The 16,295-nt window shown below is 40.9% G+C and overlaps 1 protein-coding gene across 1 annotated transcript; it reads left to right on the top strand.

The window, feature by feature from the left end:
* The first annotated feature begins 289 nt into the window (after positions 1-289).
* Positions 290-14,759, top strand: caup (caupolican). Its single transcript, XM_020961144.2, has 5 exons — positions 290-1,713; positions 9,183-9,683; positions 9,887-10,005; positions 10,749-11,071; positions 12,542-14,759. The coding sequence occupies exons 1-5, from the start codon at positions 1,663-1,665 to the stop codon at positions 13,672-13,674; spliced, it is 2,127 nt and encodes a 708-aa protein (XP_020816803.2). The 5' UTR covers positions 290-1,662; the 3' UTR covers positions 13,675-14,759.
* Positions 14,760-16,295: the final 1,536 nt, after the last annotated feature.

The raw sequence follows: 16,295 nt of genomic DNA, 5'->3' as shown, positions 1-16,295 counted from the left end.
ACTCTCTCTGGTCGCATACAACGGCGCTGCTGCCACAAAACAATTTCTTTCTCTCTCGCTCTCCCTTACTCTTATGCTTTTTAGTGCGAAAGAGAAACCCCTCATTCTGTCGAGCAATTCCTCTGCCGACGTCCACGTCAATGTTTCGGCTGCATATGGTTCCATGAGCCAAATTCTGTTACTCTACAGTTCGATTCCCTAAGCAAAACTCTGTTAGTCGTCAAACATGTATGAATGAGTGTATGAATGCTGGAATGGCTGGAAAAATCGTACCTCTATATAGATGCTCATTCATTGGTTGCTTGTTGTTCCGAAACGCGAATAGGTGCGCATCTTCGCATCTCTGCCGTCGCGTCGTCGCTTGAGTGTCGAAAAAAAAGGCAGGCCGAGAAACGAGTCACAGTCGAAGTCGCAGTCACCGTCGCAGTCACTGGCGGCCGTGTCACCGTCCGTTCGTTCCGTTGAAATCCCGCTGACAGGTTGCGGAACCCGTTTTACTATAGCGTCGCCAGCGAAACGGATCGGCAGATGCAATCGCCGTAAAATAACAAAAAAGTGCGTGCAATAATTGAAAAATTCAAGTAAAAAGACACAAAATTCAAAGCTAAAACTGGGAAAAAGTGTCCCCAAACCGGAAATGGGGAAACCCTAACTCTAAATCGAAAATAAAATCCAAAAACTCACGACAAAAATTGGTATAGTGAACACTTGAAAGCAGAAAACTAAGAAAATGTTCTCAAAATAATGGCTAAAGTTAAGAAATACAAAGAAACTATATAAATAATAAATATTTTCTAAACAAAAACTAGAAAAAATTTAAAAAAGGGATTTAGTTTGAAAAGACTGCTTATAAAATTATAGTTTTAGGTCAATATAATAAACAAATTTTTAAAATATATAAGAAATATACATACATACATAACTCTAAAGAGTAAAATCCAGAAAACAGTAAATACATAACAAAGTTAAAATCCCAAATCAGGACTTAATCCAAGGGAATTCCCTTACAAAAAAAGCAAACAATTAAGGCTTCAAACTGAAGCCGCGAACATTTGTACTTGGAGCGTAAATCTGTTTGCGGGCCAAACACTTGAAGCCATCGGGGTTTCTTTTTCAAAAAGAGTCAGAGTCAATACAACAAAAAAAGCAAATGAAGTAAAAAGGTATAAACGAATAATAAAAAAAGATCACCAAAGTCACACAAAACAAACAAAACATTTTCCGGCTCCGGCGACATTAACAGAACTGCTCGACATCGACAATTTGTTTTATCAATTTTCAACAAGGCCAACAGCAAGAGCAACGGCAACAGCAACAACAACAAACATCAGCAACAAACAACAAACAACAACAACAATAAGAGCAACACCCAACACAAGCCAGGAAAACAACAAAAGCGCCCAAAGTGCTTAGCCGTCGAGCACGCACGCCGAAAGCCACCCACACGACCTCCCTTAACTCCCACAACCCAGCGCAGTTGCCACCCTCCCCCCCAAAAGCTTGTCGTCAAGCCCACAGCCACCCACCCCTCCAACCCCTTTTGGTTCAAGGGCTCCGTCAGCAGCATCCCACATCCTGGGACACCCCACAGTGAAACCCCGCATTGAGTGAATCCGCGTTTAAATTTAATCCACAAAAGCCAGTGAGTTGGCGGGCACAACAATGGCTGCATATGCGCAGTTTGGATACGCTGGCTACCCGACGGCAAATCAGGTGAGTTTACCTTTTTAAAGCTGAACAATTTTGTATATGTAAATCATTTATTTTTATTTGGCGAAACTCGCTAAGCCTTAGGTTTAATTCATTGTTTAGTTTTTTTTTTTTTGTGAGATGTAAACGATTATTTTTTATGCGATTTGGTTTTGAGAATCAAATGAAATTTGAGATGAATTCATTCAGGAAAGGGTTACTCGAAAGTTTTGTTGGTATAAAATTAAGAAAACAAAAGCAGTTTTATATTTTTAAAGCTTGGGTTTTGGTTTCTCAGATATGTAAAAATATCAATTGTGAAGTTTTTAGAGTAAAGATATAAAACCATTTTATAACACATTTTTTCAAGTTTTATTACATTATTTTTCACTAAAGATTAAACATTTTCAAACAAGGTTTCTCTGCTTTAAAAGTTTAACACTTTGAAGTCTTAAAGAAGATGTAATATCAGAAATTGAACTTGAAAATCTTTAAATACATATAGAAATTGTTTCCAGGACTATAAAAATGATTTTTTATTGGTCAAATAAATCTTCTCAAAATATAGAAAGTTTATGTATATAAACAAGTCTTAAAGTCTTGAAGATTTTATAAAAGAAATCGAATAATAACTTATTTAAACATATGTAAAAATTACTTTAACTACTATAAAAATACAGTGTTTTAAATTAAACCTTCTTTTAATTTAAATTATGAATTCATACAAAAATGTTTTCACAAAGAGGTATCAAAGTTATTTATACAACTTTATTAATATTATCAGCACGGCAAATAATAAAGTCATTTTTCCACCTGTAAATAATACCTAATTTTCAAAGTACACCTCAAAAGCAAGTTCATAAAGTTCAAATTATAAAAAAAAAAACAATCAAATTAATGCATTTATAAAATATTGCTACTGCTTGGCAATAAATTTGAATACGTATTTGATTGAAACGCCGCCAAGTGAAATGTATTTGTGTGTTTTTTCATATTACTAAAATATAAATATATTTATTTATTTTATTTTGATTTACAATTCTGTCATTTAAATATTTAAAAAGCACAATTTATTGAGGCCAGTTTTTAGTTGAAAATAAATATTATTTTGGCACACAACGGGAACACGAAAGAGACCTATGAAATTTAGTGAGTCAGTCGAGGTTTTGGCATGTGCGAAGGAAATCTTTAATGCTGTCGAGGAAATTTAACTTTAAATTTACATTTTCCTGGGGCTGTGGCTGGGGGCGACACATGAATATTCAGGCGATGGCTTCTGCTCCTGGATCCGCATCCATATCCATAATGGCCGCTTGGCTCCCCCGCTGCCACCAAGAAATGTTTCACAATTTGGGACAGCCGTCGCCACCGTCGCCGCCTTGGATGCACCTCGCTCCTCCTCCTCCTCCTGCTCCCTCTTTGATGCCAAAGTCTGGTCATAATTACCCGGTATTCCGGGCTCAGTAATTCAAATTAGTTTGGCCAGAAAGGGAGAGAGAGTTGGGCCGAAACACTTGCCACTGCACTACAAAGGGCCTGTGTAATGCCTTGTTCAACGTCCACTATGTGGTCTAATGCGTCAATGCTAGACTTGTGCGTTTATCCTGCAGCCAATACACATGCCCCTCAATATATACATATTCATATATGTATATACATAAATATATCAGACCACGATGGCCGGCATAAATTTATGCTAATGAAGCCGGCTGAGTGGTGGACCATTTATTATAATACTCGTACGCAAACTTGGTAAATTACAATAATTAAAATAATGAACGTTCAGATTATCGACTATAATTATGGCCGCCAGCCTGAAGCCTGAAAATGTGTAAAGCCTGTGCATCAGGATCGATTAAAAACCTCCTGGATTTTGTCATCGTTTTAACTCATTTGCATTCCCGCCCAGAGTCCGGTGTCCAGGAAGTCATTCAGTTTAGTTTTAGCCACTAAGCCCAATTAAAGACCTGGTCCTTAGGTAGATGCTATCGAGGGGCCATCGACTTGCTGCCAAAATTTATAAACCCGACAAATATTAATGCAGTGCACATCGAATTCATTAATTTAATTTTAATTTCAACGCCAAGACGGCATTCCAAAAATGACACAAAAAGCGTCCACGCATGCAATATGAGTGTGTATATATATGAATTTAATCAACGGCTGACGGCTGACGGCGGACTAAGGGACTTGAGGAGGAGCTCATCGGGAATTCTTGACTTCCCATGTGAGCTGTTCACGCATTTCATGGCGAAATAACTAAAATTCTAAGGCCGCAGCAAAAAGCATCGCAAGGAGCGTCGATGTCGCGACGCCGGCAACGAGTCCTGTCCCGGATGGGATACCAGCAAGTCCTATAAGGCAGCAGCTTGCCGACAGCGAGAAAAAACTAATATTTCGCCGTGTGCATTCCATAATTGATTTATGAATTTTTAATGCAAACATTGAGACCGCAGTTGGGAAAGAGTTGTTCCGCCGGTCGAACTTAATTCAATAAACGAGGAGCATAGCACAGCAAAAAACCAAAAGCAACTTATTCGCATTAGCAAAAACGCACTAAAAGGGCTGTCCTGCACAGAGAGAAAAATGTGTATTTTGTGGTTAAAAACACTCGGATATATGTACAACATTTTGAGAAGTTTTGGGGTGATTTTACTTGCAGGGATATTAGTTTTAATAGATTAATATATAACTTAGATGGCATTAGTTTGCAAGGTTCCAAAATGTCACCTATTTTGTGTAGGCCTTAAATTTCTTTTTAACTGATTTTATTATTTGACGATTTCCCTGAAATTTAATATGAGAAATGGTAAATAATTTTGATTCAGTAATTAGAAGAAATCGTGAAATTTGCTTACTTGTAAAAGTGGGATTAAGAGTATCTTTAAGCTATGTAATGGAATCTTATTCATGGGAAATATAATATTCTACTATTTAAAATTATTTCTTGGTGAATAATTACTTCATTTTTAAAAAAGAACTTCGCTGAAAATGTCTAAACATAGTCTTACAAATATTAAAGCATTATGAAAAAGACCTAAAAATCACATTTAAAGTACAAAAAGCTTAATACCTTTAGATACTTTTGAGGAATTCAAAGCAATACCCATTTTCCCACTGTGTTCTTTCAAGAATGGGGGGTTTTCTGTATGAATATGGCGTACTCGTTTGGCAGCGCAATCCTGCGGATGAATGTGAGAATATGCCAAAACCAAATCCAAAGAGGCACAGTCGACTTCCGAGGAGCAGGGAGGAGGTGCCTCCGAATGCGATTCCAATTGCGACTGGGACTGGCGACGGCGAACATGTGTTTGTTTGTAGAGGGACTTGGTCTCCTGGCAGCTTCTCCTGGCTCTGGCTCCTGGCTTTTGGGCTTGCTCGTCTGGGATCCTCGCATTTTCGCTTATTGTTCCGGAGCTGGCGTCAAGAGCCCACTCTCCTGCACCCAAAGACCCATCCCAATTCCAAAGCAATATAGTACAAGCCAGGAGGAGCACCAATCGCCTTTTGTTTCCTTCCCGGTCGTTGTTAGGAGTGCAAAAACAAAAATCCATAAACGCATCCCAGCGGTAGCAGCAATAACAAAAACAACAAAAACTACATCAAAACGGCAGCAAAACCAATAACCACAACAGCAACAACAACAAGAAGAGGATATAGTACAATGCAGCAGAAAATGTTCCGGCACCGATCTCCTTTGTCTTTGCCTTCGATATATGTGTACTAACTGCACTGGGGGAAAATATGTGAAAATAATGAAAATGAAAGTGAAATTTAAAAATTTTTAAGGGGTTACAATTTTATATTATAACTCACATTATATCTAAAAAGATTCAATAAGTTTAAATGAAGTGTAAAACAGAACATTTTAAGATCGTCGGGATTGTAAACTATCCCTTTTAACAAAGGAAATTGAATACTCTATCTATGAATTTTAATACTAGAAAATTAATCATTAAAACAAAGAATATATCACAGAAAGCCTATAATCAATCTATTTCAGTTTATTTTAAATATTTGAAGGATTAAAAAATAATTTATTGTTCTCTTCCTTGATAAGTATATAATTAAGGATGAGTCATTTACTCCCACTCTTAATAAAATAAACAAAGCGAGAGGTTTCTATGAAAATACATTTTTTGTAATATATATTATAAATTTTTTTATATATAACAATCTTTATTTTATTATTTTATAGTTATTCTTCCCATAATTAAACCTGAATTATATCAATTTCATATTAATTTGTTCAGTGCACATAACCATACTCGTGCTTTGGTGAAACAAGGTATATGGTAGGCATTTGGTAGGCGGTTTCGTGAGCTTTAACATAAATCATAAAATTAATAACCGTAAAGTGACGGCACCAGTTTTCCCAACATCTTGGCCTCCAATGGGTGCGGGTGGCCATCTGTGCCCCACCAGACTCCCAATCCCAATCCAAGTCCGCATCTGCATCTGGATATGGGCACTTCAAAGGCAGAAAGATAGAGATTTACATGATGTCCATGCCGGTTCAACCGAATTACGGTCAATGAATATTCGCTTTTTCTCCTTGTTTCATTTAGTTTTAGGGTTTTCTTTTCTGAGACTTGTCCAGCTGTTTAGCAGATTTGATGTATTTGTTGCAAGGTTGATTTGCCACTTTGAACTCTGGTCATGCCGCATTAAAATCGGACTCGTATTATCCAATTGAGTGAGTTCTTTGCCCTTCAGAGGTTTTTCATAGTGGAAAACATAGTCAAGCTTCATTGCAAATTGTTGCACTTTTTACAGGTCTCTGACATTGCTTTGAAAATTAATTATGTCATTAAAGTTAAATTCTTGCTAAATGCTTACCTTAAATATTAATGAAAGGACAAGCTTTTACTTTGTACAAATGAATTATTTCATTAATAAGGTTCAGCTTTGCTTATATTATTTGTAATGATGTTTCCTTTACAATTTAAATAATACTTCATTCTGTTGACAGATTTATGACCAAGGAAGATTATCAACAATATAAAGCATTTATCACATTTTATGGCTCTGCTAAAAATTACCAGAAAAAACATGTAATCCGTATATTATTTTATTGGGGTTAAAAGATTTATTAAACCCAAATAAAAATCAGAAAGGCTTGTACCCTTTAACCCTAAGTAAATGTTTTAATACACGGTCTTTAAAGACCTTTAAGTCCCTTAAATGCTTCATAATATAAATATTTCTTAGAATTGCTGCGTAACGAAGAAAGTTTCCATTTAAAAATGTCAAGCAAATGAAAAGTGTCCTTCAGCATAACGATTAAGTTGGCTGAAGATGAAGATAGCACCCGCAACCCCAAGTGTGAATATAAAATATTCCCTTTGTGGCAAATGGCAAGTCCGTGAAGAATATTCCCTTTTTATTAAACTTGCCGCAATTTGACACCGCCTGCGAGCTGTCCGAAAAAGTCATAAAAGAGCGCACAACTTTAAGACAACATTTAGGAGCTGCCAACAAGTTTCAGCATTTCCGCGGAATAGAAACCCAAACCCAATCCCAAACCCAAGCCCAAAACCATGGAGTCTCCTCCTGTCCTGGTCGGAGGAGTGTGGCCATGTGGCTTATCCTATCTGCAGTCACCTTGCGATAAACTCGGCGGCAGGGCGCTCTTCGCTGCACTTCCTGCGATTTTTCAACAGAGTGGGTGAGTGGGAACCATTAAAAATAAACTGACTTGCGTGCCGATAATAAGCACTGTTTCCCTGGCTGCCGTTCCCCCAGCCTTTGTCCCAACCTGACCAGCCAAGCCAGTTCAGTTTGGTCCAAGTCCAGGTCCAGGTTCAGGTCCAGCTCCAAGTCCAGCCGTCTTCGTCGTCTCCGTCGTCGTCGTCGTCGTCGCCGATATGTGTTTTTTATGGGCGGCCACAAAAACTGAAATTGATGTTCGAATCGCATAAAAAATAAAGAATAATAAGAAATGAGCGCGCTCAGCGTTTTGTACATTAGTGGAGACAGTCGGTGGACTCCTCTGGGGCACCACTTCCACTGCGACCATTCATTCAGAATTCATTAGATTTCATTCATGAAACACCTTAATTATGCAACAATTTTCCTGCCTGTCCGGTGGCTTGAGTTTTTCTCTTTTTTTTTTCTTGGTTTTTGGCGTTGGCGCGAAATTGCTCCTCGATTAGATAGCCAGACAGGAGGTGTTGGCGAATCAGGTCGTTTAGCCACGAATTACCATTATTATTTAAATCGGGGATGTGCAGTAGCCATTGAAGGCGGAGAAATGGTAGCAATTGCACCTTATTATTATTGTAAATCCGATTTTGAAGGGCGTGAAGTGAACTTGACTGACAGATCATTTGGTTCGACCTTCTATTTACACTTTTGGCTTGCCAATCGATTCGGGCAATCTCCAAATCAAGAGGTTCTCAAAGGTTTATTTGGGTTTCGAATTGGGTTCGGGGATGGAGGAGGGAGTGAGATTTTGGATGATCCTACCTGCGTCCCTCATCATTTGATGCCGTGCCCATACCCATACTCGATCGATCGGTCCACTGATACTCACGGGCCGAGCACCGAACCCTCTTCAAAGATCCCCGATCCTCAGGACCGAACCCCGATCCCTGATCCCTGATCCCGGGGTTCGAGAACGAGAACGAAGCGGAGCGGTATCTCAAATCTGACTGTGATAAATTGAAAATTAATGAAGTGAAAATAGATGGAACGGATCGCAAAATGCGCCAGGCCAATAAAATATTTTGACATTTGGAGTTATCATCTTAATCTGCTTTGTTGATTTCGACCTGGTCGGCAGGGACATGCCTTTGCGCTTACCTCTCTCTCTCTCTCTCTCCGGCGGCCCTTGAGCCAAAGTTCCTTCTTTTATTTTATTTTATATTATTTTATTTTAGTTTATTTTTGGTTGGTCTTTTGGTCCTGCAAACTTCACCTGTTCGTGCACTGTGGGAAATTTGGATTGAGTCAAGGAATATCTACTCCTAAGATGGTATTATATTCTGCTTAAAAATAAAGAGAGTGTTTTTGTTAATCTCTTGAAGTTCCTTTTGGTTTTCTGGTCAGAAAAGGATACAGATCATACCCCTTAAAGTAAAGATCTAAAAGCTTTTTCTATCCTTAAAATACATAGTTATTCAGCTATTTAATATAAGATCAAAGATTTCAAAGACCCTTTAAGTAAAGAACCAATACCTTTTTCTATCCTTAAAATACATAGTTAATCAGCTATTTAATACTAGATCAAAGATTTCAAATATTTACCAGATTTAACACACAAAAAATATGAATGCAAGGCTTTATTTGTAACTATAAGTAATAAAACATTAAGTTAAACCAGTAAGTAACTTCTTCTTGAGAGCAAATACATAGAGAAAACTTTATACCAATATAATCCTCGCAGTGTAAAAAAGGTTTCGGGTCCAAGGCACTGTATTGTATTTTCGGTTTTTGCTGAAATGTGCTCTTTTACTTACCGCTGGCATCTCTCTCCTGGCATCTCCTTGCAGCTGACGACCGCCAATACAGACAGCCAGAGCGGTCATGGCGGCGGCTCACCTCTGTCCGGGACGAACGAGGCCTCGCTGAGTCCCTCGGGCGGCTCGACGGCCACCGGCCTGACCGTCGGCCCTTTGAGTCCAGGTGCCGTCTCCCAGTCCTCGCACCATGCGGGTCACAAGGGTCTGTCCACATCGCCGGTGGAGGATGCCGTGGTCGGTGGTGCCGAGGTGCCCGGCGGCCTGTCATCTGCCGCCGCTGCTGCCCAGGACATACCCGGCGGTCGTGGGGGATCCTGCTGCGAGAACGGAAGACCCATTATCACGGACCCGGTGTCCGGTCAGACGGTATGCTCCTGTCAGTATGATCCTGCCCGGCTGGCCATTGGTGGGTACTCACGGATGGCCTTGCCCTCCGCCGGCGTGGGTGTCTACGGCGGGCCGTATCCCTCCAATGACCAGAACCCCTATCCCAGCATCGGAGTGGACAACTCGGCGTTCTACGCACCTCTGGTAAGGATGGGGCACGATGGGGAGGAGCTGCTAATTGGCTTTGTTCAGTCAGCGGAAGTCCGCGCAAATGCAGGTCGACAGCCGGAGCAGATATCAGCTCGTTAGGCTGGCAAGCAGTAACTTGTAACTGCCACGATTACCTGCGGGGCTCCCGGGACTTACACGCTGAGGGATCTGCCACTAATTCGCCATTCCAATTGCAGAGCAATCCCTATGGCATCAAGGACACCAGTCCCAGCACCGAGATGAGCGCCTGGACCTCGGCGAGTTTGCAGTCAACCACCGGATACTATTCCTACGACCCCACGCTGGCGGCCTACGGGTGAGCATTTCAGAATTAAGACATTTGGCTTAGCATTAAGCTCAGGGAAGAAGGGAAGTACAGTGAGGCTAGGCTTAATGAAATTATTAAATCAACGCTAATATAAAATGTTTTAGAGAATTTAAATCAATTCAAAATCGTATCTAAAGGAGCGTAAGGAATTGTTTATAGTTTCTGAGATATATTTAACCTTGAAGTAAGTTTTTTATAGCTTGCCTTAATGGGTGTTTCATTGCATAAATAATTTGTATTAAATATAAACTTCAAGCTCAAGAAATAGTTCCAAAAGTTCCGCCCAATGAAGCCGCACTGTACAAATATACAAATGGGAAACTTAAGTGGGCTTAAAATGTTGCCATGGGACAAAAACTTTCTCGTCGTGTCGTCTGCCGGGTTTCTTTTTATTTATCGCTTAAAAGGGTATGTCTGGCTTAGAGTTTGGGCCCCGAAGCGCGGTTCTGGCTGAAACAGAATACCATTTTGCCATTTAACCATTGCTACATACCATCTACTGTTGACCTAGACGAGAGGAAGTTGCAAATGCATTCCGCTCCCCCGATTCTCGATCCTTATCAGCGGCCAATAACTGATTATTGAAGTTTAAAGGTGTGCGTTCTATTTACCTGAAAAAAAGCTGATAATAGCTGGCCGGAAAATATGTAGTTGTGGCAAGCAAACTCATTAGTGGCCCTGATAGGGCGTAGCATTTTGTTGATTCAAGCTGTTTGATTTCTGACCCACAGATACGGACCCAACTATGATCTCGCCGCCCGGCGGAAGAACGCCACCCGCGAGTCCACGGCCACGCTGAAGGCCTGGCTGAGTGAGCACAAGAAGAATCCGTATCCCACGAAGGGCGAGAAGATCATGCTGGCCATCATCACCAAGATGACACTGACCCAGGTCTCCACGTGGTTCGCCAATGCCCGGCGGCGTCTGAAAAAGGAGAACAAGATGACCTGGGAACCGAAGAATAAGACCGAGGACGATGACGATGGCCTTATGTCCGACGACGAGAAGGAGAAGGATCCGGGTGATGGTGGGAAGCTGGCCAGTGAAGCCTTCGGTGAGTTTTTAGTCCCTTACTTCCCTCCCTCACTTCCTGACCGCAATTAGTAGTCCTCGACGATATCTCTTTGTAATTTCTTGAGCCCCCGAATATTGTTTTCCAAACGCCTTGCCCCATTGATTCGTCGCTCGGCTTGGCAGACCCGCCTCCTCAGCAGATTTGTGGCACTGGGCTTTTAAGTACAATTTATGTGGCGAGGCGAATGTTATGCAACATTCGTCTGCACGCCGTCCAACTTCAGTCCGGAGTCCAGAGTCCGTCGCCCAGAGTCCGTCGTCCGTTTATTTGTCTGACTGCTTAGGCGACATCCTCCCCGGAAGTTGACAGCACATTGTTGGCAAAGTGGCCTTGCGCCCGCACTCCGATTCTTATTTAAGCACAGGGAGAAAAAATGTAGAGAGTGTAGTATTTGAAACATAAAGAATTACATTAATTGGGGTATCTTTGTTCATTTAAAATGTTTAAAAATTTGTTATACTAAGGGAATTGTAAGAAGTTATATTTAAAGGCAAAGAATATCTAGAGGAATATTTAGAGATATCTTATCAGTCTTATATTTTGGAAATTGTCTATTGATTATATCTAGAAAATTGTGACTAAACTTTAAATTTATCTAAAGTTGGATAGACTTATTATCTAGACTAAATATCTATACAATTTCAGATCAATTTAAATTATGAAAATGAAAGCAAAACTTGTCTGCCTTCTTATAAAAATGTATACCAGACTATTTGTTTTTATGTTCATCATTTTCTGGAACTTGACATATTAAAATGTAAATGTATAAATGCTAGAAAATTAACTTTCTTTCAACTGATATAATAACTTATCATTATAATTATTTGTCTTAAGATAAGACAGTGCAAGCACCTTAAAGGAAAATATAATAAAACGATGCTTATATTTATTTAAGCATTTCAAACATAATAAACTTCAATTACAAGTTTGGAATTTAAAGAATATTTTCTATGAACAACTTTAAAAATTAAAATCCTAATTACTGTCATTTGTGGTAATACATTTGTAAAGTAAACGTACATATACACTAAGTAAAGTAGTTAAAAGAGATACATAGCACCTTTAGCTCCCATATTTTCTCTCCGTGCATTTCAACTCCAAAGTGGCCTTGTTCGAGTTGGCGACACATAGAATTCTAGAGAACCAAGAGGGGGATCCGGGGACGGGGTCGGTGGAACTTGGGGCGGTAGTTGGCGGAAACTCGAGTATTTTGCTGCTGAAAGCTTTCTCCGCTGGCTGCCGAGGAGGGTTGCACGCATCAACGCCCACCAACAATTTCAAGGGTATTTGCCTTCGCCAGTGGCTGCCAGCTGCCAAGTTCCACCTCCTGGAAGTGCCAAGTTTTGCAGTTCTCTAAGAACTTGTCTGCTTCCTGCCTGCGACTCGAAATTAATTAAATTTATTTTGTGTCTCCACACGGTCTCTTTCTCTTCGACTTCTAATCTCCAGATCCGGGCAGTCAACTCATCAAATCCGAGCTGGGAAAGTCGGAGAAGGAGTCGGAGAGTGTTGACCAGAAGCTGGACCTGGAACGGGAGCCGCACAATCTGGTGGCCATGCGGGGCCTGGCTCCGTATGCGACTCCACCCGGCGCTCATCCCATGCATGCGGCCTACAGTTCGTATACGCAATCCCATAACACGCATACGCACCCCAATCCCCATCCGCACTCGCATCCTCACGCCCAGCAGCTGCAACTCCATCAGCAGCAGCAGCAGCAGCAACATCAGCAACAGCACCAGCAACAGCACCAGCAGCTCCAGCAACAGCAGCAGCTGCATCAGCAGCAACTGGAGCAGCCATACTACCATCCTGGATACGGCCAGGATGCGGAGTCGGCGGGGGACTTTGCGGCCCAAAAAAACCCGCTGAGCAGAGACTGTGGCATCCCAGTTCCGGCGAGCAAGCCCAAGATCTGGAGCGTGGCCGACACAGCCGCCTGCAAGACGCCGCCGCCCACCGCGGCGTATCTCGGCCAGAACTTTTATCCGCCGGCGGAGCAGCTGCACCACCACACCAGCCACAGCCAGCACCACCACCACCACCACCAGCAACATCCTCAACAGCAACAGCAGCAGCAGCCGCAACTCCACTCGATGGAGCTCGGTTCGCCGCTGAGTATGATGAGCAGCTACGCCGGCGGATCGCCATATTCGCGGATACCTACGGCGTACACCGAGGCCATGGGCATGCATCTGCCCACCAGCAGCAGCAGCCATTCCGGGAGCAGCAGCAGCTCCTCCTCCGGCAAGGTGGCGCCCATCCCTATCAGCGTCCATCCCCGTCCGGTGGGGTTTCCCGAGATCCAGCCCGATACGCCGCCCCAGACGCCGCCCACTATGAAGCTGGGGGGCGGCGGCCACAACAGCAGCAGCGGGAGCAGCAGCAGCAGCAGCAGTCACAGCCACAGTTCCTCGATCCATTCCGCTGCTCCGGTGACGGTGGCTTCCATGGTCAACATTTTGTACAGTAACGAGGCGGCGGCAGCAGCAGCAGCGGCGGCGGCGGCGGGCTATGGTCATGTCCATGGTCATGGGGTGGGGCATGGCGCCTACCTAACGGAGGGACGTTCCGGGTCGTAAACCCACTAGACCGTGGACCGTGGACCGTGGACCGTGGACCAGTTACCAGATACCAAATACAACAAAAAAGCGAAACTACTTACACATTTCGATGGCGGGACAAGTGCAACTAGACGACTACGATTACGATTACGATTACCAAGATAGCGATAACTACACTAATTATTTTGCAATAAATGTAGCTTAAGTACGGCAATAAAACTTTATTTCCTACCATATCATAAATTATTTCGCTTTATAACTTTAATTAGCATATTTACACTCGGCGCTGAAATAATTCAGACGACACACGTCTCCCCCAAAGGGGAAAGCAACTGGATTGTGGATGTCTGCGGATTTCGTGGGGATGGAGCCGGAGCTGAAGCACCCACTTTGTCATGTTCTCCGTGCGGGACTGAGTCACCCGGACTTGGGGTTTAATGACTCGAAATAAACGCACACCACACGCTCATTCATCTTTCGTGAGGCGTCGTGGAGTGGAGCGGAGTGGCGTCTCCAATAATATAATAATGCCAGCTCTTACTACTCCACCGCGCCATAAATCAGCACCACCAGAACCAGAACCAGAACCAGAATCTTTGTCTTAGCTCGCACTAACATTTCCTACCTTAAGTGCTTAATCCTTACTACTTAATAATTTTAAACGGCAGCCGCATTTAGATCTTAAGCAATCTTCAAGTTGTATTCTTGCTAAATATCCTAATAGCACTAATTCCCCTAATTTTACCCAGTAAGACTTTGAATAGTTAGCTTAAGACTTAACCCTTCGACTTCTATACTCTCGGCCAAATAATTAATCCACACACATAAATAGTTACTTAATCATAAAACATGTAATTAGATATCTTACGCGTTTGATATATTTGTAGAGGAATTTAAGTATCTGTGATATATGCATATAAACGTACTAAACAAGCAATTAGCTGCGGTCATTTAGTTAATTCACACATACTTCTTTATGAATACGAAACAAAAAATGCACAAGCAACTGGTTCGAGACATTTCTAATGGCATACATTTTGTAATTGTAAATAGTATTTATGTAAATTTGCAAATTTAATGATAAATAAAGTTGAATAATATCATTGAGTGTGGTTTCTCTCTAAGCTTTAAAGTGATTTCTAAATGGTTTTGCAAAGTGGAATGGTATGATTTATTATTATATCGAGAAGTATTTGCGTTGTTAATGGTATAACTTTGAAGAAGTTGGGTAAAGCAATATTTAAATTTAAATATTATAACTGCCATAGGATTCTGGATTAGTAACTTTTAAATACCAACACTTTGCTTTATTAGAAACTGGCTTTCAATACCTTATATCCCTTTTCAAAGTTGAATCATTATTTATTCCTTATGATAAACCATCGAAATCCCTTTGGAATGATAAATATATGCTCATATTCCCTTATACAAGTATTATAAATAAATCTTTGCTCTCTGCGACCCACTGAACCTAATTAATCGCAGCGAACATGGGAGCGGTCGCATTTTTTCGAAGAAATATATAGATATAGATACATTCAATCACGCGGGTCTCTTGTGTGCTGTGTGTTAGTGTCGTGTGTCACATCTATAAATGAAAGTAATAAATCGTCGGTGTCGCATTATAATTATCGACCTACCCATAACCGCTCGGCAGCGGAATTCCACGGATTCGGACAATGTCGAGCTCTGTAATTCGGATTGACAGCTGATCCCTTTATAAGTGCCAAGCAAACATAATGATCACAAATGTATATAAATATATATACTGACTGCATATGGAAGGAGTTGCTTCAGTGGCTACCTGTGCGTAACCGTCGTGGCTGTGGAGGAGCAACTTCATTTTATCAGATTGATACACTTCCCCGACTGACATGTGCCTAATTAGTGTGACTCCGTCAACTCCGTTTTCTAAAGAAGCAGATCGAATGGATATACGTTTTAAGATTGTTATGAGTAGGGGGGAAATATTTTTAAAGATATTCAGGGGGAAGACAAGGTAAGCAGAACCTTAGATAGAACCGTAGAATGAATTAGAAACTGTCACAAAATATGATATAGTATGATATATTTTCTAGCAGAGTTACCAATTCTTAATGCATAGCAGAATTGTGTCGGTAAAACAAAAAGGATTTATCTTGCTCAAGAATTAAATTATTTTAAATAGATTGCTACAATTGAATGTTAGAAAACAAGGTGAAATCTTTACAAATCAAGATATATTAAAACTCTATTAAATATTTATTTGTACTATTACTTTAAGTATCGATTTTATTCTTTTAAAAATAGGTTTAATAATTTTTGAAATAGTCAAGATGAATTCTCAGGAATTTAATGGAAGATATGATATAAATTTAATTTATTTTTCAACACTCCTTTTTACATAGATTGACTTTTATTTTGTTCAACTTCTTTTGAGACTATTTTTAAACTCATACAGAATTTAGTAAGATATGAAATGCCTTTATAAATTATTCAAAATAACCTCGTTTAATTAAAAAACACCCAATGTAACTGACCATGTGTGAGCTTTAACAACTTGGCCAGAAGTGAGTCACATGCACCACGAGGGACTCATTAAAGCTCCAATTGGGGGTGTCCGTTCGCTGGGAAAAGGACAATTAGATAAATTTTGGAAT

The sequence above is a fragment of the Drosophila serrata genome, unplaced genomic scaffold (assembly GCF_035046125.1).
Source record: "Drosophila serrata isolate PLE 108 unplaced genomic scaffold, ASM3504612v1 contig_272, whole genome shotgun sequence".
In the NCBI taxonomy this organism is placed as follows: domain Eukaryota; kingdom Metazoa; phylum Arthropoda; class Insecta; order Diptera; family Drosophilidae; genus Drosophila; species Drosophila serrata.
The sequence above is the reverse complement of the archived record's forward strand: the minus strand, read 5'-3'. Positions and strand labels throughout refer to the sequence as shown.